Source organism: Miscanthus floridulus, chromosome 18 (assembly GCF_019320115.1).
Source record: "Miscanthus floridulus cultivar M001 chromosome 18, ASM1932011v1, whole genome shotgun sequence".
NCBI classification, from domain to species: domain Eukaryota; kingdom Viridiplantae; phylum Streptophyta; class Magnoliopsida; order Poales; family Poaceae; genus Miscanthus; species Miscanthus floridulus.
Window position 1 is genome coordinate 67,052,770 of NC_089597.1, and position 26,723 is coordinate 67,079,492.

A 26,723-nucleotide genomic window follows, 5' to 3' on the forward strand; every position below is an offset into this window, starting at 1 on the left:
CCACGGGCGTGGACGGCGTGGTGGGCTCACCGGTGACCCCGGTGGCAGTTAGGGCTGCCCCCATGCTTTCTGCCCCGGCAGACTTCATCAACAAGTTGGCCCGGCGTGCTGTCGGTCTGCTTCCTGTCCCCCGAACTAATAAGAGGAAGGGCAGGTCACGCCCGCCTGGTGAAGCTTCGCGGCAGAGCCGGCGGCTTGCTGGGAAGGTGGAATTTGGCTCTGAAGACCTGGAGAGAAGTATGAAGAAGAAGGCAATGCAAGCCGTGGACATTCTTACCGAGCAGGAAGGCATTGATCAGCACGCTCTGGACGACTACGCAAGGCTGTTCGGTCAGACCCTTTCTGATTCACACATTCGTGCCTTGACTGCTTTATTCAACTGGTCTCTTCCTTATGATTTTGGCCCTGGTAATGAGGGGTTTGAGCTTTTAGCTGATTAGTGAGAGAAGATCTCCAGAGATTTGTGGTCGTATTTTTGTTTGTCTTTAATGGATCCAGCTAAAATTCTTATCTGGAATGTAAGGGGCCTTAATTCTTCAGCCAGGCAAGACTCGGTTCGTGCCATTGTCGATTCAGCTCGTCCAGACATTGTCTGCATTCAGGAGACTAAAATGGTGGCAGTAACAAGAAGGACGCTTCTGTCGGCATTTGGCTCTGATTTCTCTGAGTTCATTGAAGTCCCTTCGGCTGGTGCTAGTGGAGGTATTTTGGTAGCTTGGCGACGGCATATTGGAGTATCTGGCGCTCAACGTGTTGATAATCACAGCGTGACCATACAGTTCTCTTCAGCTGAGGGGCAACCTTGGTGGCTTACATGCGTTTATGGACCACAAGGAAATGAGGAAAAGATACAATTTCTGCAGGAACTTCGTAATATCAGAGCCGACTGCCCAGGGCCTTTGGGTTGTAGCTGGGGATTTCAATCTGATATATAAGGATGAGGACAAAAACAATGCCAATTATAACAGGGCCTTGATGGGTCGTTTCAGACGCTTTATAAATGATCTTGTTCTTAAGGAAATCCCTCTGCATGGTCGCAAATTTACGTGGTCAAACCAGCAGCTCTCCCCTACTCTAGTCAGGCTGGATAGGGTCCTTTGTTCAGTAGATTGGGAGGAAAAATTCCCTAATTGCTTATTGCAGAGTATGGCTTCCAATGACTCAGATCACTGCCCTCTCTTGCTTGGTCTGCGGGACAACATGGTTGGTCGCCGAAGATTTCACTTTGAAGCCTTTTGGCCGAAGCTTGAGGGGTTCCAGGAGGCAGTTTCAGTGGCATGGAATTCTGTACCAGCTGGGCCATGCCCATTCATTTCTCTGGACCGCAAATTTAAAGAAGTCTCTAAAGGGTTGCAAAGCTGGAGTGACAAGAAAATCGGGCATATAAACTCCCAACTTGTCCTCGCCAGGGAGATTCTCCACCAGCTTGAGATTGCACTAGATGCTCGTGTGCTCGCTGCAGGAGAAATCTGGTTGAAGAATAATCTGAAGAAGCATTGCCTCGCGTTGGCTTCCCTTAAACGCACTATCGCCTGGCTGCGTTCAAGGATCAATTGGCTAAAGGATGGTGACGCCAAAACAAAACTTTTTCAGCTGCATGCCCGTCATCGGAAGAGGAAAAACTTCATTGGGAAGCTAGTTTCTGAAGATCAAATCTACACAAATCATGCTGACAAAGCTTCCGTTATTGATGATTTTTATAACAGCTTGCTAGGTACACGTGTGGACAGGGAAAATACGGTGGACCTCACTGAATTGGGGCTGAATACTCACGACCTTACAGAACTTGACCTCCCTTTCACTGCAGAAGAAGTATGGAGAACCATAAAGCGGCTACCCCCGGATAAAGCGCCCGGGCCTGATGGTGTCACGGGTAGGTTCTACAAGTCCTGCTGGTCAATCATAAAAGATGATATCATGGCTGCAATTTCAGCAATTTGGAGCAGAAAATTTGTCAACTTCGAGGTCCTCAACACAGCCTTCATCACCCTACTCCCTAAGGTGGACTCAGCAGAACGGCCAAAGGATTTCCGGTCTATTAGCCTAGTTCATAGCTTTGCTAAACTAGTCACTAAGCTGCTGCCCAATTGTCTGGCAAGCTGGCTGCGACAATTGGTGTCTCCCAACCAAAGCGCTTTCATTAAAGGTCATTTTATCCAAGATAACTTCATGTTGGTCCAGCAAACAGCAAGGTTCCTTCACCAGCAAAAACAGCCACGAATTCTACTCAAATTAGACATTTCTAAGGCCTTTGACTCAGTGTCGTGGCCTTTTCTCCTTGAGGTGATGCAACATTTGGGTTTTGGGCCAATTTGGAGAGACTTGGTCAGTGGGCTGTTAGCATCTTCTACTCAGGTTCTGCTGAATGGGATTCCAGGCAACTCTATTGTTCACCAGCGGGGCTTGCGTCAGGGTGACCCTCTATCACCTATGTTGTTCATCTTGGTTATGGACGTTCTAGGACACATGGTTTCAAAGGCAGCCAATGAGGGACTCCTGCAGCCCCTCTCCAGGTGAGTTTTGCAGCATAGGATCTCTCTCTACGCCGATGATGTGGTGCTGTTCCTCAGGCCGGAAGCTAGTGACATCAGTCTGGTAATGGAAATTCTCAATCTTTTTGGTGATGCTTCGGGGCTTAAAACCAACCTTCAAAAGAGCAGTGTTTTACCCATCAGGTGTGGTGACATGGAGCTGACCACCATCCAGAACCTGTTGCCTTGTGCGGTGTCCGATTTCCCATGCAAATATTTAGGTTTACCCCTCTCCATTAAGAAGCTCACTACGGGGCAGATCCAGCCTATTATTGATAAGATTGCAGATCAGCTGCCAGGATGGAAGGCGGACCTCATGACAAGGGCTGGAAGAAAAGTGCTGGTACAGTTTGTGCTCACTGCTATGCTAGTGTACCTTGTTATGGCCATAGACTTCCCTCCCTGGGCCATCAAAGCTGTGGACAAATTTAGACGAGGTTTCCTATGGAGGGGAAGAAAGGAAGCAAAAGGGGGTCATTGTCTTGTGGCATGGGGCAAGGTGAGCCGTCCACCGGAGTTGGGTGGTTTGGGGATCTCGGACCTGAAATATCTTGGATGGGCGCTGCGGATGCGCTGGGTTTGGCTTCAGCAAACGGAACCCCATAGGCCCTGGGCGAACTTTCCTATCTAGGTGCCTGGAGAGGTCCAAGCCTTCTAAAGTTTAGCGGTTGTCTCTGAGGTTGGCAACGGGGCAAGCACTCTTTTCTGGGCAGATAGATGGCTGAATGGACAATCAATTGCAGACCTAGCCCCTCATCTTCTTGCTGGAATACCAAAAAGGATAGTAAATAAACGCACAGTTGAAGAAGCTCTTACTTATCGTGCTTGGGTTCTGGACATCCGAGGTATTATGACCGTGGAAGTAATGGTGGAGTTTTTCAGTCTCTGGGATCTCCTTTATGATTTTCAGCTACAGCCGGAGGTTGAAGACGCTCACATTTGGCGTCTTTCTTCTAGTGGTCAGTATTCGGCCAAGTCAGCATATGAGGGTTTTTTCATAGGATCCACTCTTTTTGGCCCATATGAGAGAATCTAGAAATCTTGGGCTCCATCCAAGTGTCGTTTCTTCATGTGGCTGGTTGCACATGACAGGTGTTGGACGGCTAATCGGCTTGCAAGGCGGGGGCTGCCACATCCTGCACAGTGCCCCCTCTGTGATCAAGAGGAGGAAACCGTTAACCATCTGCTGGTTTCTTGTGTCTTCGCTCGGCAATTTTTGTTCTATTTGCTCCAGCACTTTGGGATCCAACAATTCTGTCCACAACCTTCAGATTTGTCTTTTGATGTGTGGTGGGAAAATTCAAGCAATGCTACTGTTGGGTTAACAAGGAAAGGGTTCAACTCTCTTGTGATCTTAGGAGCTTGGACCTTGTGGAATCACCGAAATAGATGTGTTTTTGACGGAGCTACTCCTAGCTTGGGTGGTGCTTTGGGTTTTGCTTTAGAGGAGAGTCGGCTTTGGGCTGTGGCGGGGGCTCGGGGGCTATCTTTCTTGGCTTCCCAGCCTCCCCCTCCCCCCCCCCCTGTAGCTCTGTAGCCTGGAGGACATCTAGTCTTGGTCGCTTCTTTGTTGTCACAGGCGTGTATGTACTTTTATTTTGGAGTGGTGTGGTGTGTGTTGTAATTGGGGTCTCTCCCCTTTTTTCTTCTTAATATAATGAAGCGCAGTTCTCCTGCGTTTTCGAGAAAAAAAAGTGAAGAAAGAAGAGTATTTCATTCTACATGCTTTATGTTGACTAACTGACTATGCAGATAATTAAAATAATATATACTCCCTGTGGTTCCAAATATAGATCCATTTAGTTCTCCTCACAGTTGACCAAATATAAGTTTATCAACAACTCCAATGCACCTCTTTTATCTCTATTTTCCTCTTTTTCACCTATATAAATGCATCTGGTTGATGGAATAAACAAGGATCACCTTGATATGACAATAATCTAGGGGCAATATGGTCTTTGCACCACCTACTTTAATTCATGTGATAGGTCCAAATGGAATTATATTTGGGATGAGAGCTAGTATAATTTATGATTTTTTTTTTCACGAATATGCAGGACTGCAATGCATTCCATTAAGAGAAGAAGAGTTAGGCCAAAATAGCCATACACAGCGTACACGCATGCACACACACACGCCTACACCACTTGCCCGTGATCACAGGGCTATACTTTTACATTTGCACCAAAGACAGATATGTTACGACCTGCTGGACCAACTCCCAACTACTGCACAGGGACCTTGTATAATTTATGATTGTTTAGAAAAATGATGCGCTTTGTTGAATAATGTGGTTTGTGTCATGCTAAACCAATATTTACTGTGATTTCGCTTACAGGAAAACTAAATGAAGTAACCTAACACTCGCCTCTAGATTAGTGGACTCATTGTCAAGAAGTTATTTTGCCGGTTTATTAATGTATATGTATTCATTTGATTTTACAAAAAAACATTGTTGATTACAACCTTCATAATTGAGAAAAAAAACATTGTCTAAAATTTAATTGGTGCATGATCTAAGCACTGTTCACTGATTACATACCTGTACGATAGTAACATGTTACTTCTAATATTTTGTTAAAAAAGCTGAACTTTGTGCTCTTATTGTTTCAATTGGTTAGAACACATTGGAGCCTCATCATAATATGCATGCCAGCAAAAGAAGATCAAATAGGCCCCATCATACTTCATTTGGATTCACTGAAGTTTCATAGTAGTAGATGGATATTCAATGTTGTTAACAGGTAAGCAATCTTGAAAGCTTTGTCATGCTGTATTTGACTTTTTTGTACTCATTTTGCCTTTATTTATGATGATTTTAGCACAGGAATATGATGATTTTAGCGGTGTTTTTGGATTATTAACTTCCAGTGTATGGGCCCTAAGGCCAGTCTCAATGGTAATTTCATGGCCGTTTCATAGGCATCAAATAAGCTGATGTGGTATAGTTTAATTGAAGAGAGATGAAAATAATTTCATGGGATGAAACGAGTTTCATGGGGATGAAACTTGTTTACACTGTTTGCAACAAGGAAGTCTTGGAAACAGAGCCATGAAACTCCCACCGAGACTGGCCTAATGCCCTATTATTTGTTGATGTTACCAATGCACTTGTCTAGGTGTGAAGACATTCATGATAGTATTTATATATGTGGTATTTTATCTCAAGTATGTGCAGGAAAGGCATGTGGCGTTTTATTTTCATTCTATTTGTAGCTCACATATTTTTTTGCAGATTTCTCAAAGAAGAATGGAGCTACCTGAATGAGAATATTTCATCGGAAGAATGTCCCTTACGAGAAACAGTGTGGAAGAATCTTCCTCGTAAAGTCGAAAAGAGAAGAATTGAGGTAATCCCTTGTTCCCTTCGAAATGCTTTCTTCTCATGGGAAACTGGATGGGAGGTCCCTTGAAATGCACTACTGCATGTGGCAGTCATGTAGACACCGCTCATGATGTCACAGTAGACACCCGTCGCCAAAGGAACCGAGATGTGTAGCTCCTGGATGCCACGATGGTAGCAACATGATACTTCGCTTCAGCAGTGGAGCAGGAGCGTTTGGAAGACCAAGACACCAGATTGTCGTCGCGCAGAACCTGGAGGTGGAGCGCCGTGTGTCCAGGCCCGTCCAGTCAGCATTAGAGTAGGCGGTGAGGGAGTCGACGACGCCAACGCTGAGGTGAAGGCCAACAGAGAGGGAGCCCTTCACGTACTGCAGAATCTGCTTGAGGTGCTGCGCACAAGGATCATGCATGAATAGGCAGACCTGCTAGACAGTGTAGGCCCTGTCGGGCTGCATTAGGGTGAGGTACTGAAGAGCACCTGTGAGGCTCCTATACTCCGAGGGGTCGACAACAGGGGCGCTGTTGCTGCCCAACAACTTGGACCAAGCGTCGACCAGTGTTGCTGTCGGGTGGCGCTCGGACATGCCAGCACGCTGGAAAGGTTGACAGCGTACTAGCTCTACGAGCCAAAGGGCGCCTAGCTCAAACGGTTAGGTGACCCAGCGACACTCCTCAGGTCCTGGGTTCGACTCCCCCTGGGAGCGAATTTCAGGCTGTGGTTAAAAAAATCCCCTCGTCCGTCCCCATAACCAAAGCACTGGGGGGCACCGGCCCAATTCTCACTTGGGCGACGGAAAGCCACCGTGTAAGGGTGGGGGCGGGGGTTCGGGGGTTTTCTCGGCCGGGTGAGAAGGTCCTTCTTATTTGTAATACTGCGGGGGCAGTCTTAACCCCCCCGATCGATTTTTTTTTACTAGCTCTACGATAGGAACAGACCGTCGCTGTCATGCATCACTAAGATGGTGAGGAAGTGGTGCAGGTCGTCGATGTCTGTCATGGTGAACTCTGAGTGGAGATGTGCGATGATGTGGTGTGTTGGCACGATGCTGTGAGGATAATGTCATCCATGTACGGAAGTAGGTAGGCGACTCTATTTCCATATTTGTAAACAAAGAGACGCATGAGACTTGGAAGCGGTGAAGCCGATGCTTTGCTATGTATGTGGCAAAGTGCTCGTTCCAAGCCCGTGGAGGCTGCTCGAGACCATACAAGGATTGCTACAAGATACAAACTTGGTCAGTGGTGATGGGGTCGACGAAGCCCAACAGCTGCTTGCAGTGCACAGTCTCCTCCAAGTGGCCCTGAAGGAATGTGTTCTTCACGTCTAGCTGGTGAATTGGCTATTCATGTGAGGTGGCAATACTGAGGACGGTCTGAATTGTCACCAGTTTGACAACCAGACTGAATGTCTCGTCGTAGTCAACACCAGTCCGCTATGAGAAGCCCGCACCATCGAGCCTTGTGCTGGTCTAGGGAGTCTTTGGAGGAACTTGCGCTTGTAAAACCACTTGCTCGTCACAACATTAGCTTCGGGCGGCAAGGCACCAACCGCTAGATGCTGTTGTCGATGAACGCCGTGTACCCCTCCACCATCACAACACGCTAGCTATGGTCGGCGAGCGCACTAGGATAATTCGCCAGGATCGTCGATGTTGTCATGGGGGAGAGGTTAAGTCGATCGGAGAGGTTAAGTCAAGTGATAGGACATGCTGTCGATCTGGAAGCGCACTATCGGACGTGAGGGCGGCGGTGGCGTTGGGGTGCCCACTGTCGCCGTTGGCAGCGCGGGAGGGACACTAGAACAACCGAAGGTGACAGATGTGGCGGCGGCAGTAGACGACGCTGAAGTGCCACCTGTCCTTGGGCTGCCTGCCCACATGCGGAGCGGTCGTAGGTGTGGCTCACGGTTAGTGGGCCGCTGGCGGGGCGCCAGCCACGTGGAGAGGGGTCGGTTGCAGCCTGTCGGGTGGGCGCCGCGACCAGCTGGTTGCCGGCACTGGAGGGCTAACAGCCGACTATGGTGTAGCTTCATGGCCGGCCGGTAGCAGGATCCCGATGTAGATAATCGCCGGGTCCTTGGTGTGGCTGCTCAATATCACCGAAGGAGTACGCAGCCGCTCAACGCAAGATGGCAGAGCTGCTGACGTCGGGGAGAGACCCAGCATAAGAAAATCTACAGATGACGGCATAGAGGCTACAAAAGGTGCCAATGCGAATGGAAACACAGACTCATCAAAGATGACTTGGCACGAGATGATGATTCTGCGACTAGACATGACCAGAAAATCTAGAGATGACGGCATAGTCCGCCGAAGGTGCCGAGGCCAATGGAAACACGGACTCATCAAACGACGTGGTGTGAAATGATGATTCTGCAGCTAGACATGTCTAGGCAACGATACCCCAGGTGTGACGAGGGGTAGCCAAGAAACACGCACGGGGTCGAGTGGGGATCCGGGGAGAGAGTTTGTGTGGCATCGTGGCACTAAGCTAGGAGGTTATCTGGTGATGAATGTACGACTATGCTGTTTTGGGGCAAGGTATATAGGGGCACGAGAGACGTAAGGCAATGCTATGGCTGGACAGAAAGGAGGTGGTGGAAATGTTGACGATCTCTGTGCCGTTGTTGGCCTGAAATCACTTGGCAGGATGCCAAACTGTGTATGGGCATATGCAACAAAATCAACAATGTGGTGGTGCACATTGGATTTGTGGTTGAGAGGAAACAACCAACAAAAATGAGAATAATCATCAATTAACACCAAATAGTTTTTGTAGCCCGAAGTACTAAGAACTGGAGATGTCCATACATCGCAATCTGTAGCAAATCAAAAGGTGCTGAAGTAAAAGAAGTGGAACTGCTAAGCGGAAGATGCATGTGCTTGCCACGCTGATGGGCATGACGCAGGGAGCACAAACTTTTATTGCAGTCCAGGATGATCGAAGGCAGTGATGCCACGGGGAAGACAAGGTGTTGAGGCTGCGGCCTGTAAGGTGGCGCCGAAGGTAAAGTGTAGAGATCCCTATTGTAGCGAAGAATCATACGCCCCATTTGCTGGTCCTTGACATAAAAACCCAAGGCATCAAACTCAACATAACGATTATTATCACGGGTGAACTAGCGAACAGAAAGCAAAATCAGGAACGATTGCAGGGGCAACAAGGACTTTGTTAAGGTGACAGGATGTGTCGGCTGCCAACAAGGTGGCGGTGCCATGATAGGATGTGGGGATGGTGCTATCGTTGTCTACAATGATGAAGGAAGTGGAATGAGGTAGGCGGGAAAGCAGTATACCATCCGATGAAGACGTGGGCGGTGGCACCAATGTTGAGGAACCCAGGAGGAACCAGTTTAGGGCGACGATGAGCCCCATCTATTCCTGTCCGTCGGTGCCTTGTTGGGCACTAGGTGACAGCGTGGACACATTGGAGATCTAGGCTAGGGCGCGCGGTGTGCGCTTGTGGGAAAGACACTGTGGATGCCACTATGGCTAGCCGCCCCAGGGAGCACCTAGGGGATGGCCCGTGGGTAAGTGTTACGGACATCGTCTTCGTTGCCCTGGTATGCGCCACTATTGTTGCTGCGGCGCTCACTGCCTTTCTTGTGGTTGCGGCCACCTTGGCCACCACCACCGGTGCTTTGACAAGAATCGCCTCCTGAGACTGGTTGGTCGGTAGGCCAAGCTGCAAGGTGTTGAGCTGGCGTGGAGCACAGTCTCAGTAGCGACCTTATCCTCGATAGCGAGACGAGGACTAGCTTCTCGCGAGCGGTGGCAAAGCTGGGCAGCGAGTCGGAGTCGGTGATGTTGGCGGTGGCGGATAACCGAGGATTAAGGCCGCGCAACAGGTTGACGATGAGCTATGAGTCGAGGACGGGGAGGCTGACGTCACACAACACATTGGCACTGGCCTTCATCTTCTGGCCGTACTCATCAATGGAGAGATCCCCCTAGGTCATGGAGTGGAACTCAATGACTGACGAAGACGGCACACGAAGCCTTGTTCACTTGGAAGAAGCCCTCGATGGCGACCTAGAGTTGGCGAGCAGTCTGGTTGGGCGCGATGCTGAGGCCGAGGAGCCAGACGGTGATTGCCCACTATGGATCAGCCGGGCATGCCTCCGTTGTGCAGTCGATGTGCAAGTGAAGGCCAAACTTGCTGCATAGGGAGAGGAAGAAGGAAGACCATCGGTTGAAAGTTAGGGTGCTTGAACTTGAGCGTCACGGGAACATGGGACTTGACGGCGATCATCGTGTAGGGGGGTGACGTAGATCGGCGGCGCTATCTCTGATCCAAATGGGAGGGAGCCCGAGGTGTGGGAGCTGAGCGTGGCGCTGAAGCAGAGGAATCCATTGATATGGCGAGGGATGAGAGGCAACGGCGGCGTGGCACGAACCGGCACGCAACGGGCCTTGTAGCGCTCGAAAGAACCATCTGCCTTGAATTTGTTTTTGAAAGCCCACTTGCCAGTAACAACATTGGACTGAGCTGGCCGAGGAAGAAGTTCCCAGGTGTTGTTGGTGAGGAGAGCGGCGTGCTTGGCTTCCATTGCTGCACGCCAGTCGGAGTCAGCAAGAGCGGCACGATAGCTCCGTGGAACTGGAGAGAGTGGTGCAGCCGTGAATAGAGCTAGCTGCCGGAAACCATGCTTGTCGCGTGTGGTCATGGCGTGCTGATTAGCCACGGGCGACATTGGGACGGCGCCGGCAGGAAGAGGAGTAGGCTGAGCGGAGCGGCTGGAGCTGCTGAGGTTGGCGCCGGTTAAGCAGGCGGAGCCGCTGGAGGTGTTGCCAGGGGCGGAGCAGTGGGAGGTCACCGGGTGTACACGAGGCCCTGGTAACGCCCGGGATCCATGAAGATCACCGGAGGGCCACTCTTGCAGACCTGCTGGAAGTAGCAGTAGGGGCCTGCTGGAAGTGTGGCCGTAGACGCCCGGGAGGGAGCCAAGACTGGCGTTGGAGCAGCCAGGTCTGGCAGCCCCGTTCCTGGGGCCAACGCTGGGGGTGCCTGCCGTATGTGGCAGGGTTGGATTGGCGCCAAGAGTGTCCTGCAGAGTCAGCACAAGGTGACGACATAAAGGGAGCTGGCACCGGGTTAGGAAAATCATCCAAAAAATCAAAGGCGGCCCTGGTGGGGGTAGTGGAGTCCTTGGAGAAGGGAAAGGACTCATCGAAGACCACGTGGCGCGAGATGATGATTCGGTTGGTGTGGCGATCAAGGCAAATGTAGCCCTTGTGGTGGGGGGAATTGCAAAGAAAGACATAACATGGAAAGTTTGTGGGGGGGGGGGGGGGGGGGCAGTGGCGGAAAGGTTAGGATAACTGGTGCAACCAAAGACCCGAAGGTGCTCATAAGATGGTCGGGAACCAAAAAGAGCGAAATGTGGGGTAGAAAAATTGAGTCTTTGTTGGCACAATATTGAGGAGGTAGGTGGCAGCGCTGAGAGCCGCAGCCCATAAGGTCGGGGGAATGTGTGCCTGGAAAAGGAGGGAGCGAACAACATCATTAGTGGTGCGAAGGATGCATTTAGCTTTACCATTCTGTGCGGACGTGTAGGGGCATGACATACGAAGGTGAATGCCATGGGACAGGAAGAAAGTGTGGGCGCTGAAGTTATCGAACTCGCGGTCATTATCACACTAGATGCCCTGAATAGTGAACCCCAAACTACGTACGGACATAGGCAAAGAAATTAGAAAGGGTGGTAAAGGTGTCAGATTTTAGTCGCAATAGAAAAGTCAACAAATAATGGGAGCAATCGTCAAGAATAGCCAGATAGTACTTGTGACCGGAGACACTAGTAACAGGGGATATCCACAAATCACAATGAATTAATTGGAAATTATGAGTGGCACGGGATGATGATGCATGAAAAGGTAAACGAACATGGCGACCTAACTGACAAGCATGGCAAAGAGGGTCACTAGCACTTTATTACAGAGAATGGCAGAAGAACCGTGCTAGTTGAGACAAAACTTCATGACCGGGGTGCCCAAGACACTGGTGCCATAAGGATGTAGAGGTGGACGCATGAAGGGCAGTAGCTGGAAGCCGCAAAGGGTATAGGGGTCCGGAGCTGTCACACCTGACGATCTTTCTCCGAGTAGGAAGATCCTTCACAGAACAGCCAAAAGGGTCAAATTCCACGTCAGAGGTGAACTGGTGCACGGAAATTAGATCTTTAATAAGGTTTGGGGAAACAAGGACATTATTAAGACGAAGGTGTGGTGAAAGGTGAGCAACACCAGTGGAGGTAACTGGAATAAGGTTCCTGTTATCGACAACAATGTTGGATGGAGAGTGATGTGAAGGAGTAGCGAAGAGGATACCAGCATCAGAAGTCATATGGTTGGAGGCACGGGAGTCGAAGTACCACTCGCGTTGTGGTGGCTGCTGGAGGGTTATTGTCTGAAAATTGGCGGCGAGGGTGGGCTGATCCCAGCCAGCAGCAGTAGCACCAGGAGGAGCATGAGTGCCGGTAGAGCCATAGGGAACGGGAGCAGGTGCTCCCCACTGACCGTCCCACTGTCCTAGTGTCCTAGTGGCCTGGCGAGGCCTGGTGGTGTAACGAAGAAGGCCTGCGGATGCTGTCCAGCAGGAGGTCGCGGTGCTGAAGGACCCCGCGGTCCAGGCCACATGTGGATGGACCCGAACCAAGCATTGTAGAAGTTGGGCCAACCGCCGTTGTTGCCGGTACCGCCCCCGCTGCCGCTGCCGCCCTAGGCGCCACCGCCCCATGTGTCGCGCTTGCCGCGCTGCTAGGAAGGGCCGCCCCTGGAGCTGCCGCCGGGTTCGCCTGCTGTGTGGGGCGCTGGGGCTGAGTTGGTGTAACATACGATGAAGCAGGAAGCGGCTTCGAGCCACCGGCGCTGGAGACAGCAGAGTTCCTCTAGACGGAGATCGTCGCGCACCTGCAGGAAGGTTGGAAGGGGGTTGGTGTGACGAAGATGGAGACCGACGGCGGCAAACCGCTCGTTGAGGCCCTGGATGATGTTGAGGACGAGGGTGCGATCGGCGATGTGCTCGCCAAGATCGCAGAGATCCTCGCCATCCGTTTGTAGCGGCGACAGTACTCAGCAACAGGGAGGTTACCCTGCGTGAAGGAGCAGAACTCCTGGTCTGTGTAAAGTGCACGCGCCGTACGATTCCCAAGAAACTGGGACTCGATGGCGAGCCAGAGGACCCAAGCAGAGGCACCGCGCTGGGAGACCGTGTCGGCGAGATCGTGGTGATGGTGTTGGTGAGCCAACTATGGACGACGCAGTCCATCCTTACCCAAGCGGGAGAGGTGGGGGAGGTTGCGTCGGGGAGGACGTGGCGCTCTTGGGAGAACTTCCCGAGGGTGAGGAGGAAGGACTCTCGCCACCAGGAGTAGAAGGTCAGGTGACGTCGAGGAGCAGGGGCACAAGAGCCCGAAATTCTGCACGGCGATGGCTTGGCCGTGTAGGTTCAGAAGGGCTGCAGCCTCGTGGTGGAGAAGAGCCACGTTGAGGGGATAGCCGGTGTCGGAGGCAGCATCCTCAGCGTCGGCGGAAGCGCCGTCATCTTCACGGGGAGGCTCGGCGGCCGCGTGCTCACGAGTTGCGCGGTCGAGACGTCGCGGAACATGGGTGTAGAGTATATACAAACTACAAGTACAAGTACCAAATAAGGTACAATCTTGTACTACATGGCCTATTGCCATTCTAGCAACATGGCTGATATCAGCCCACTATGGTACAAAGTACAAACCTGTACACTACAGTACAAGGTACAAGCTTGTACACTACAGTACAAGCTACAATCTTGTACTAGATGGCTTATTGCCATTCTTACTAACAGGAGGGGGAGGGGCGGCGTCGGGGGTGGTACGACCTTGCGCGTCTGCGAAAGAGGGAAGGGGTACCTCCAACAGGAGGCGGCGGTAGGGACTAGCTATTGGTCCCTCACTGCCTTGCATAAGTAAACAGTAGGCTTACCAGCACACACGCTTACTATGGCTAGAGGTAAAAGAAGGGGTTGAGCATAGCTCTCACACACACTGCAGATGCTCCAGCGCTGGCCAAGGCTCTGCCCTTTGGTTGTGGTAATTGAACTGCTTTTTTTCATTGCATAATGGTAGAGTATATACAACTCATGTACCAACTATAAGGTACACATGAGCATGGCTGAGTACAGCCCCAACTACTTCTAGTACTAGCAGTACAATTCCTACCTCAGTCCACTACGAAGATATGGCTGATGTATTAGCTACCAACTAATGTACCAGTGGTGGCCTATTGTTCTACTGCTACAGCAACTAGGACAACAGAGAATGACCTATCGCCAAATCTGATGTGCAGCAAACAAAGAGAGAGAGATCAACAACAGATTATGTCTTACAATTCTTCCCCTAATCCTGCTGCTAATCCAAAGCCCTGACCTCATTTATGCCAATCATCTTCCTCAGCTCCATGAATTGCAGGCGCCCGAGTGACTTGGTGAGGATGTCAGCGAGTTGTCTGCCGGTCTCAACAAACTCGATGACGATCTGTCCTCCATCGACGTAGTTCCGGAGGAAGTGGAACTTGATGTCGATGTGCTTGCTCCGGTCGTGGAGGACAGGATTCTTGGCGAGGGCGATGGCGGGCTGATTGTCCACCATCAGAGCTAGCGGGTGAGCTTCCTCGCCGGTCAGCTCGCTTAGCAACCGGCGCAACCAGGCAGCCTGGCACGCCGCCGTGGCCGCTGTGACGTACTCTGCCTCACACGTTGACGGCGCCATAATCTTCTGCTTCAGCGATTGCCAGGCGATGGGGGCTGCTCCAAGGAAGACAAGCACACCAGAGGTGCTCCATCGCCCGTCGATGTCGTCCGCCATGCCTGCGTCGCTGGAAACAGTGAGCTCCGACTCACCTTCCTTTGCCTTGGCGGGTGCCTCACTGAAGACCGTGAGCCACAACCCACCCTTGCCACCACTCTTGCAACAACCTTTTCACCACCGTCCAGTGATTCTCATGCGGTTCCTCCATGAACCGACTAACATACTCGACCGCGAACGCGATGTTCGGCCGAGTATGCATGAGGTAGAGCAGCCCGCCGACGATGCTTCGGTAGCACGTCGCGTCCACCTTCGTCGTCGTGCTGTGCTTGGACAGCTTCAGCCGCTCCTCCATTGGAGTTGCGCACGGCTTGCACTCCGCCATGCCGCTGCGCTCCAGTAGCTTCTCCGCATAGGCGCGCTGGCCTAGGGAGATGCTCTCCTTCCTTTGCCTCACCTCGATGCCAAGGTAGTAGGAGAGCGCACCGAGATCACTCATCTTGAACTGAGCCGCCATCTCGTGCTTGAATGCTTCCATGTCTTTCACTCGCGCTCCAGTGACGATCAGATCGTCCACATACACGCCGACGACGAGCACCTCCTTCCCCCATCGCCGTGTGTAGAGCGCGTGCTCTGTGGCGCAACGAGTGAACCCAAGCTCGCCCAAAGTGGCGTCGAGCTTGGCGTTCCACGCCCTTGGAGCTTGCCGAAGCCCGTAGAGCGCCTTGCGCAGCTTGAACACCTTGTGCTCAGCGTCCTTGACGACGAAGCCCGGAGCTTACTTGACGAAGACCGTCTCGCGAGCTCGCCGTTTAGGAACGCAACTTGACGTCGAGGTGGTGGACACGCCAATCCTTCGCTGCTGCCATGGCCAACAGCAAGCGAACGGACTCCATGCGCGCCACCGGAGTGAAGACTTCCTCGAAGTCGATGCCCTCGCGCTGGACGAAGCCGTGGGCGACGAGCCGAGCCTTGTACTTGACAATGGCGCCGCGATCGTCCCGCTTCACCTTGTAGACCCACTTCAACCCGATCGGTCTGCAGTCCATCGGTGGATCCACCAGCTCCCATGTCCCATTGTCCTCGATTGCCCTCATCTCCTCCAACATCGCTCAGCGCCAATTGGCGTCGCGTTCAGCCACTGTGAACGTCGGTGACTCCTCTGTGCTGACAAGGAGTAGCTCTAGGTCATCCAGAAGCCGGCTAGCCAGCCTAGGAGCTCCCCCTTCGCCGACAATGTTGTCCATCCGCCTGAACCAAACCTCCTCGCCGTCATGGAAAACATCCACGAACTCGTCGATGTCGGTGGGTCGTGATGCGAACTCCAGTGGGGGTGTCCCCTGTGCTGCAGTCGCAGGGGACTGTGGTGTAGGTGAATGCGCCGCTGTTGGTGGAGACTACTCTCCAGCAGTAGCCTGTTCTCCAGCAGCCCATTTGTTGGTTCCTCGCTGCCCTGCACAGGTAAGCAGTATGCTTACCAGCACACACTCACTCGCTATGGCTAGAGGTAGAGGAAGGGGTTGAGCACAGCTCACACACACACTGCAGATGCTCCAGCGCTGGCCAAGGCTCTGCCCTTTGGTTGTGGCAACTGAGCTACCTTTTTTTATTGCATAGTGGTAGAGTATATACAACTCATATACCAACTATAAGGTACACATGAGCATGGTTGAGTATAGCCCCAACTACTCCTAGTACTAGCAGTACAATTCCTACCTCAGCCCACTATCAAGACATGACTGTATTAGCTACCAACTAATGTACCAGTGGTGACCTATTGTCCTACTGCTACATCAACTAGGACATCAAAGAATGACCTATTGCCAAATCTGTTGTGTAGCAAACAAAGAGAGAGATCAACAGCAGATTATGTCTTACAGTAGCCACCACCGATGCGGCAGCGAGCGAAGGAGGCGCGCAAGCAGCCGTGGTAGGGTTGGCGCGACTAGGGTTTGGGGGTTGTCGATACGGAACACACGGGATACACCGCAAGGAAGAGAGGAGATCTAGTTTGATTAGGATTCCTCCCGTGTAATCCTAGTAGTAATACTACCCTGTAATCCTACTAGGACTCTACATTGTAAACCGACTAGGACTCTGGTCTCCTGACTATATAAAGGATGGCGGAGTTCCTAGACAGAGACAGAACGCAACACAACACTTTACAATCAATTCAACGCAAAGGCTAACGCCGACCGGACGTAGGGCTATTACTCGATCACGGTCGAGGGCCCGAACCAGGATAAATCGACTGTCTCTTGCGTTTACCGTCGAGTTCTGCATACGCTGAAGCCCGAACATACTGCCCCGGGTACCCCCGTGGCAGGCTATCGGTGGTGAAACATTGACAGCTGGCGCGCCAGGTAGGGGCTTTCGGTGAATTTGCATCCGAGAGCTCGACGGACCTCGATAATATGATCTTCTCGACGGGATCAACCTTCATCTTCGGTTCATGGATCTGCGAGGCAGGCGATGATGGCAAGCTCCAAAGCCGTCTCCTCGAAGATTCGGATCACCTTGAAGACCTTTCTATTTCGGCGACTACGACAGATCAACTCGTCGGAAGATTCGCGTAGCTCGTGATGTCCGATCCAACTCAGATTTCGCGGCTTTGCGCATCCGACTCAAACTCAGGCTCCGCATCCGAGATGGAGTCTTTACCGAGTTCTTTCAAGAAACCAAGTTCTTTTCCGGCGGGGCTCCAGAGCGCGGCCTCAGCCTATCAAGAAAACAACTCGGAATACACTCAGAGTCCTTTCAAGAAGTCGGGTCCTCTCCCAATTGGACTCAACAACATGGCAAGATCTTACCAAGACCCGCTCCAAGAAGTCGCCGGTCCAGTGCGAAGGCTACGGCTTACCGAAGCACAGGAAGGTCTCATACTAACCATGACATCTCAAGATTGCCTCGTCCACTGGTCGGGTCCTATTCCCAGAAGCAGCAACGCCCGATTAGTTGATGAGACAGCCGTTCTACCCTACCAAAAAGGCAGTATGCTCTACGACACCGATGCCTCCATAGAAGACGCCAACAACTCATGCAAGGCAGACATAGAAGCAGTACATGCTCGAGAAGTTTTTATGGTTCGACAATCACCGCTGATACCGCCACAAGCACCAGATGTCAGATCCTCAGATGAGTCAGAATCCAACATATCTCCCAACGCCTTGGAATACGATGGCGAGTCTGAGGGCCAGAAACAAGCCAGTTGTCTGACTACTCGTCACAGTTTCCGACTACTTTGGCTGCGGTGACCAACTACTCGACAGCTCATGTCCAAGTACTCGCAAGCTGATGCTCGGGGGCTACAACCACTGGGGTCTCCTGAGCGCAAAATGTTAGGATCGCGCGCTGATTCTTCCACGCGGCCGTCAATCAAGTAAGTCATGGTTTAATATTTTTTCAAATATTCTTTAATCATCATATATCTCTGGATATTATCCATATGCCTCCGCGGCTCTACTACAGTTGATTTACCTGGGTTACTGAGGCCTTAATCCGTGAAGCCTACTCGCCGGAAAGGGAACCATTTTCTGGACCACGTCATAAAATAAGGAGCTCGCCCACCGCTGGCTGCCTTACTTAGCCACTACTTCGTTGGGTGAGACACATGCCTCGCGCTGTCTTACTCAGTTGCTGCTCTACAAGTCGCCAGGACGTTTGACTACTCGGTTAAGGTGATCAACTACTCGACAGCTAAGGTCGACCTTGTTGTGATGATTTGGAAGTTCTAAGGTGGGGGTGATACGGGGTCTCCAGTGAGGGGACTGCCCACTCGAAGCCTTTTGACGGATCATCTAGGTTGCCTTACTCGGATTGGATCATGGTCGAACGAGAAGATTTTGCGTCAACAAGATGAGCACGAATATGAGGATGCACGTGCATATTTATATGTACTTTCATTACTCAAGCGAAACAAAGGAAGAGGCATGACATACAGCAGCATGCAAGAAGACATCAAGGACACAAGCTAATTATGGAAAGTACTCGATGGCGCAACTGTGTTGACTTGCAATGGTATATGGATAGCCTACTGCAGTTCGCGGGTTACTTGGATACACCCTTGAGAATGTCTCTCACCAAGACAACAGTTGGCTAGAAGGAGGTGCTGAATCAGAATACACAGAAGCCGGAACGCACGATAGACTCCCCTGTTTTGCAAACAGACTTGCTTCAAAACGACTACCTCACAAGTTCAAGCCGTCCAACCACTCTAAATATGATGGCAAGACCGAACCAAGGCAGTGGCTCAGGATTTAATCGCAGTCGATTGAACTAGTCGGAGGAGACGACGATGTCAAGACCTTGTTCTTTCCCATGGCCCTAGAAACCATGCCCCTTCAATGGTTCGACAAATTAAATCCAGGGTCAATCAGAAATTGGGAGGACTTGCAAAGAGTTTTCTGTGAAAATTTCGCGGGTATCATTACGCACCCCATCACCCACGCAGAATTAAAAGGACTCAAGCAGAAAGGAGGCGAAAGTCTCAAAAATTACTATCGACGATTTGGCAAACTACGTGCTCAAGTACATGACATCACCGAATGAGAAGTAATCGAAGCTTTTTCTCACGGAATCATTGCTAGGTGGCAATTTCAGGACTTATGCAAAGAAAATCCGAGAAACAATGAAGAATTCAGACGCACAGTAGAAAAGATGATTACTGCAGAGGAGAAGACACGAGAAAGGTTCCCGGATAGAAACAACCGAGACAACCCAGACAAGCAAAATCATCGAAACATCGACAGCTGGCGCGTACAAGTTGATAACTGAAGATGGAAAAGAAGTCAACAATACATGGCACATCAGCCAACTAAGAAGATTCTACGCATGAAAACAACTCAAGGAAGAATATATATACAAGCCACAAGAGATCAACGTTCATGATCAATAAATATGGTGTTCCTCGACAACATGTCTTATTATGGCTTTCCCCCAAGGGTAGCTAATAAGCTGACACCCGATCCAAAAAGCAAAATGACTGAAATCATGCCTGAGCATACCGGACGAGAGCAAAAGAGCTGAAAAGATGCTTGAGCCCGCCGATGAGGGTAGCTAATAAGCTGACACCCGATCCAAAAAGCAAAATGGCTGAAATCATGCCTGAGCATACCGGACGAGAGCAAAAGAGCTGAAAAGATGCTTGAGCCCGCCGATGAGGGTAGCTAATAAGCTGACACCCGATCCAAAAAGCAAAATGGCTGAAATCATGCCTGAGCATACCGGCCGAGAGCAAAAGAGCTGAAAAGATGCTTGAGCCCGCCGATGAGGGTAGCTAATAAGCTAACACCCGAACCAATCCTAAGATGTTTTCTACAACCAGACGAAAGCCAGACAAGCACTTGAAAAATCAAGAAAGTTTGTCAAGACAACGATCTATAAAAACTGAGTTGTTTACACGGCACAGATGAAAGCCAGACAAGCACTCGACAAACCAAGAAAGTTTGTCAAGACAACGATCTACAAAAACCGAGTTGTTTACACGGCACAGATGAAAGCCAGACAAGCACTCGACAAATCAAGAAGGTTTGCTGAGACAACGATCTACAAATACCGAGTTGTTTACACAGCGCAGACAAAAGCATGACAAGCACTTGACAAAATCAAAGACATCCAGACAAAGAAGACATCAACGAAAAATAACGGATCTTCACTCAAAAAGAAGTATAATATCCTTATTACAGAGGCTGGAGTAATAAAGTCACAATCCTCCTGGCTAAATCTTCGACCTCAGGCTCCACCTTTTCAACGGCATCTAGATATTCTTGACTCTCGGCTTCCTCCGCAATCTTGGACAAAGGGACCTCCGGAGCAAGAACCCGGACTTGGGCAAGAACATTTCTGGTATATTCAAGATATACAAGAACTACAAAATACGCCCGGGGGCTGCTCTACTTCAGAAACTATCATATTCATGACTACGGAGATTTCAGACCACGCAACAAAATGCTCGATGAATCAAAACAACACACCAGGAGTGTATTTATAGACCAAAGAAGCGGTGCACATGGACCGGGAGCACCAACGGAACAAATCTAACAAAGAACACAGTGAAAAGACAAAATTTGATGAAAGAGGACTCAGGCGTGAAGGAACAGTACTCAAGAACAACCATATTCGGAAGAATATACCCACACTGTACAACTCGTGAACAAACAGCGTTTACACTCAACCACCACCATACAACTACATCTGACAGCATCAGACTACTAGAGAATATGCCAAGACCCTGCATCCGAATTCTTTCTAAATAAAAGAACCCGGATATATGCTCGGGGGCTGCAACAGGAGAGGTTTTCAGTTCTTTGAACAACTCAGATTTAAGACCCTCCAACTCTTTGTCCCAAATAGCAAGAGGCTCGGGGGCTATACTCAGTAAGTGCACTTTTTTCGAAAAAAACGCACATCACTCAGAAGACAGCAATTTTCAAACAACATAAGATTTAAGACCCTCCAACTTTTTGTTCCAAATAGCAAGAGGCTCGGGGGCTACACTCAGTGAGTGCACTTTTTTCTTCGAAAAAGTGCACATCACCGAGAAGACTTCTTCAAGACAGACCACTTCAAGGCTTCACGACAAAAAGAACCCAAACCGATCTATATTCGAGTTCTTTTTTATAAAGAACCCGGGTATATGCTCGGGAGCCTTTCGACGAAGAATCAGAGCAATTTCAAGACAAGACCCTCCAGCTCCTTGTTCCAAGCAGCAAGAGGCTCGGGGCTACACGATGGGAGTATTTTTCTTCAAAAAAGCACACCACTCGAAGATCCCAAGAAGCGCTACATGGTTTTACTCAAGAAAGCACTCGGACGACGCTTGTTCTTACTCGGCAAGACCTGAAGGAACAAGACGAAGCTTCCAGAGCTCAACCATGAAGTGCTCGGGGGCTTGTCGATATGGAACACACGGGATACACCGCAAGGAAGAGAGGAGATCTAGTTTGATTAGGATTCCTCCCGTGTAATCCTACTAGGACTCTACATTGTAAACCGACTAGGACTCTACATTATAAACCAACTAGGACTCTAACTTCCTGACTATATAAAGGAGGGCGGAGTTCCTAGACAGAGACAGAACGCAACACAACACTTTACAATCAATTCAACGCAAAGGTTAACACCGACTGGACGTAGGGCTATTACTCGATCACGGTCGAGGGCCCGAACCAGGATAAATCGACTGTCTCTTACGTTTATCGTCGAGTTCTGCATACGCTGAAGCCCGAATATACTGCCCCGGGTACCCCCGTGGCAGGCTATCGGTGGTGAAACATCGATAGGGGTGGGCGGGCGAGTGAACCTAGGCTATATATAGTCATGTATGGCCCTGTTTGGATCCCTCTAGATAGTAGCAATCTGCTAATTATTATCTCTTTTGCATCCAAACAGCTATGGATAGTGGACTAGATAATAGAATAGATAACAACTATCTCACTAGTTGAATCAAAGTAGATAAAAGTAGCTAATAGGTGGTCCCACCATCCAACCATGCGCCTGCGCCCGAGAAGGCAACGCGCGTGCGTCGCTGGGCCGTCGCCTTCTCCGTCTGCCCCGTCGCGCGCCCTCCGCCTGCGCCGCCGGGGCGCTCGCCTCCTCCGCCTATGCTCGCCACGGCGCTCACCTGCGTCTGCATCTCGGCCTGCGCCTCCTCCTGTGCGGTTGCGCCTGCGTCGCGTCGCCGAGGCCTCCTTCGCCTCCATTGTTGAGGCGCTCGCATCCTCCACCAACGTCACCAAATGCCGAGAAGCTCCGAGCAAGCCCCTTTCGCTCCATTAGCGCGAGCAGCAATCGGCGGCATCGACGGCTACAATTGCGGACGGGTTTGCCGTGGCGGCCACGCACTGCGCCGGCGGGCGCTGCGCCTGCGCGCAGGGATGCAGTTCCAGGCGCCATCGGCGGTGGCCTTGGCGCAGGGCGGGCGCGAGGTGAAGAAGTTGTCGGTGTAGGTGAAATTCCTGAGGCTGGCGAGCGCGCAGATGCCGGCGGGCACGGCGCTCTCGAGGCGGTTGGGGGTGACGTCGAGCTCCTGACTGGACGGTGGTCATGTTGGAGATGGTAGCGTGCAGCTGTGCCCTTGCAGGTGGTTGTCGCTACGTCAAAGACGGTGAGCTTCTGGAGCAGGGCGACCTGCTGCGTTGCCGCCGGGATGACGTGCAACAGCCAGCCACCACTCCCGCCGGCACCGGCCTCGCGGCGGCCTCCATCTCGTGCTCGACCCTCCGCAGCGCCGCCAACACCGCCCCCGTTGACGACCTATGACGCCGAGCAGCGGCATAAGCGGCTCCGTCTTGCTTCTGACCAAGAGGGGAGGAACTTGCGCCGTTCTATTGTGTGTTGCTCGCGCACGAGGAACCTGCGCCGCCGGGGTGCTCGCCTCCTTTGCATTCGGGCCGCCGCGCCCCTCTGCCTGGGCTCACCTCCTCTGGCTGCACCGCTGCGGTGCCGCGTCATCCTCATCTGCAGCACGGGCAAGTCTTGTGAAAGCCGGACGTTGACGCACGGACGACAACACGTTCGTCAGTGGCATCTTCGTCATCAGTGTGGGCGTTTGCGCTGGCCGGCCGGCGCGTTCGTCGGCGGCATCTTTGTCATCAACGACAATGCGGACGTCTGCGCTGGATGGCTGGACGTGATCAGCGTGGACGCGTGCTTGAAGCTTCAAGCAAACGATGCTAATCACAATCGGCATCTGGAGCACCAAAACGCCGCTGGCTTTGTTCTTCGCGGGAACGCACGCACGGACGGCCGCAGGAGAGCTCACCGTATTGGCACATGCATCTATTAATTAGCTGGGTATCCAAACTCCCTCTCAGCTAATAGGTAGATAGTGAATTGTTATCCAGCTAATATTAGATATGTGCTATTAGCTAGACTACTACTATCTGATGATAAATCCAAACAGGGCCTACATGTGAATAGTATAACCTGTGGTACGAGTAGCGTGGTACAACAATATGGTTATACAATAATCCTAATACTAGCTATGTCATGGTCATTACAAATGGTTAGCTTCAACAAACATTATAAAATGCTGCCATTACAATCCATATTGCTGAAACAAGTGAAATTATATTTTTTTTCCTTGTAAAAATAAAGGAACAGAGAAAAAGAGCATCCTTTTGAAACTATATTGCTGAACAGAGAACTATATTCTACCTTGGCATAAAAAACATTAAAAATGAACAGATCGGTAAAAATTGTATTGTGTAAGGGCATGTTTGGTAGAGATTCACCAGCTCTAGATTCACTATTTTCAGCTCTACTCCACTCCACCATAAATTTCCTACCATTTTAGTGGAGCTCTTCAGGGGGTGCAGTTTGGTGGAGTTGGGGAAAATTACCCACCATTGCCACTGGTTAAACAAATAACGCTTCGTTCTGTTCTGTTCCTTTCTTCTTTGCGTGTCCGCAGCCCACGCCCGACACCAGCGGAGCCCCCGCCCGAGCCCCAACCAGAGCTGCGCCGCGAGCACCAATGGAGCCGTGCCCCACCGGAGTTGTGCCCCACCGCAGGCCGCGCCTGGCACCATAGCCGCACCCCACCGGAGCTCCCACGCTGCCGCTGCCGCCACGGCCGGCACCCGCCCTGCCGCCACGCTCCGGGGTCGCGCCCGGCCATGGCCGTCCGCAGGTGCCGTGCCCACCCTCCGCGAGGAAGAAATGCATGGGAGAAGGAGAAGCCGATGCATTTTTTTTCTCGTGACGCGTGGGTTCGAGTGTCAATGAGATAGTGAGAAACGCCAGAGCCAAGGGCAAAACAGGCTATTCCAACCAAAATGCCCTTGCGTGAATCTGGAGCTGCTGCATTAGCCAAACAGTCTTCTGGGAGATCCTCACTTTTTACAGTATCCTATAGTTTATCCACACTGGTAAGCAATTGAGCAATTGAGTAAATTTATAGACACAGCATGTGCAAAATCACACCAATTTACAGGGTACAATTGTTCTCTTGAGATAAATGTTTTAGTTGTCCATGGTTCTTATACATTATCACTTGTCAAAACATCCTCACATCTTTCCAAATAGTATATCTTCTGGATTTCCATATAGATATCCCTTTTTCTTTGTTGCCAGGTGCCGCAGCAGGAAAATGATTACGATTGTGGCCTATTTGTGCTGTACTATATGCAGCGGTTTATTCAGGAGGCGCCTGAAAGGTTTCAGAAGAAAGACTATTCTATGGTCAGTCATCATTGTGCTGTTTCACTCATTTTGTTTGTATGTAGATAGGACATGGATGTGTGACTCACTTCTGTCATTACTCTTTTCTGTTAGTTTGGCAAACGGTGGTTCCGACCAGAAGAGCCATCTCAGCTTAGAGACCAAATTCGCCATTTACTCCACTTGTGCAGAGAAACTGAACTGAAGAAGGGTGTATCAGAGTCGTGTGGGGAAGGTCAACCTAAGATTGAGAATGATGGAACCGATCCGAATGCCTCCGAGCCAACAACGCAGAAGCATCTGAGTGAGTAATGCTGACAGAACTGTTTGACTGCAAATTTTGGATGTTGCTGTAGAGGGGACGGACAACATAGTAGTCTTTAGGTCGTGTGGGTTTGCGCCCTACATGGGGAAACTTGAGGGTGCATGTATATAAAAAATCCTGTATCCCTAGTGTCCGGAAAATGCCGTGTAAAGTAGCGATACTGGTAGCCGTCAGGTTGCTTTGCGAGACTTACACAACGCTGTCGGCTTGACATTCTTCACCTTCCATTTCCTTATGTTCATCGTGATAGCGCAAGGGCCCCCGGCTTCTCGAACTGCATCATCCTTATGTTAGCAGTGTTCACCTGTTGAGACGCTGGCCAATGCCATCCTCCCCGCGGGGCGACCTGTCACGCTTACAGCTCCAGCTTGGGCTGTGCGAATTGAGGGTGGATCGTGACACGGTTTTTTGTATGGCCGAAAGCACGACACTACATGAAAATTTTTGGCCTGTATCAGCACGTTACCAGTACGAGGGATCCTCGTGTTTAGGATCTCGGCGTGTTGGTGGCATAGCAAGACCTGTAGTTTGGGCCATGATGGACCGGCATGATACAAAAATAGCATGTAATTACAAATATAACGTCACAATATAATTTTCTAGTATTTATTAACTCTTTCAAATTATAAATCGTCTAGCTTTTCTAAATATAACTCTTTCTATGCATCTCTCTCTCTCTCTCTCTCTCTCTCTCTCTCTCTCTCTATATATATATATATATATATATATATATATATATATATATAACTACTATCCTGTAGCTGGCTACAGAATAACTTATTCTGTAGCCACTTTGAGTTACGATAATTACTATGTTATTTTACGAGATTATAGTAACTCCCTTACTAAGTGGTTTAATATAACGTTATGGTAAATATCCCCATGTGTTATAGTAACCCAACTATCGTAAATATGTATTTATATTATGGTAAATTAGTATATAAAATTATAGTAAATGGAGGTGGCTACAGAATAACTTATTTTGTAGCCGGCTACTGAATAGCCTCTCCCTATATATATAAATATATATAAATATATATATATATATATATATATATATATATATATATATATATATAATAAAAGATGTGTATTTAGAAAAATCAGAATGACACAATTTAAAACTGAGAGCGTACTAATCATCGAACTTTTAAATGGATTATAACAATTATTGAAACTTTTCATAAAATTAGTACATATAAAAATAATTTTTATATCATGAGCAAATGAAGGGAACACGTAAAAAGGAGACCTCCGGTGAGCATTGGAGTGCTACACTAGAGAGCCCCAATGGCTAGTTTCCAGCAGCTGGAAAACTAGCATTGCCAGTCAGGCACTCTGGTGACATCTCTGGACGCGGAGACCATCGGTGCATGCAATGCCAAAGCCCAACCATTTTGTACCGGACTCCGATGTCACCTCCTGTGACACACCGGAGAGTTCCGGTGAATGTCAGCGCCCAAGTTGCAAGTTTGCAACCCTCTATGGTAGAATCGTCTGTTGCCAACTCAGGTGATCACACCAGACAGGTGACGTCCTTCGAAATTCCGTGTGTGGCTGAGTCTACACCGGATGTCAACGC

The 26,723-nt window shown here is 50.2% G+C and overlaps 1 protein-coding gene across 6 annotated transcripts in view; it reads left to right on the plus strand.

Annotated features, from left to right (window-relative positions):
* Positions 1–25,368, plus strand: part of LOC136523139 (ubiquitin-like-specific protease 1D) — a 46,760-nt gene extending 21,392 nt beyond the window's left edge. For 5 of the 6 annotated variants that reach the window (XM_066516917.1, XM_066516918.1, XM_066516919.1 and 2 more), the window contains 4 exons: positions 5,153–5,275; positions 5,767–5,881; positions 24,730–24,837; positions 24,931–25,368. In XM_066516917.1, coding sequence (XP_066373014.1) covers positions 5,153–5,275; positions 5,767–5,881; positions 24,730–24,837; positions 24,931–25,128 — 544 coding nt within the window. In that variant the 3' untranslated portion in view covers positions 25,129–25,368. The other variant, XM_066516921.1, reaches the window with a different exon arrangement.
* Positions 25,369–26,723: the final 1,355 nt, after the last annotated feature.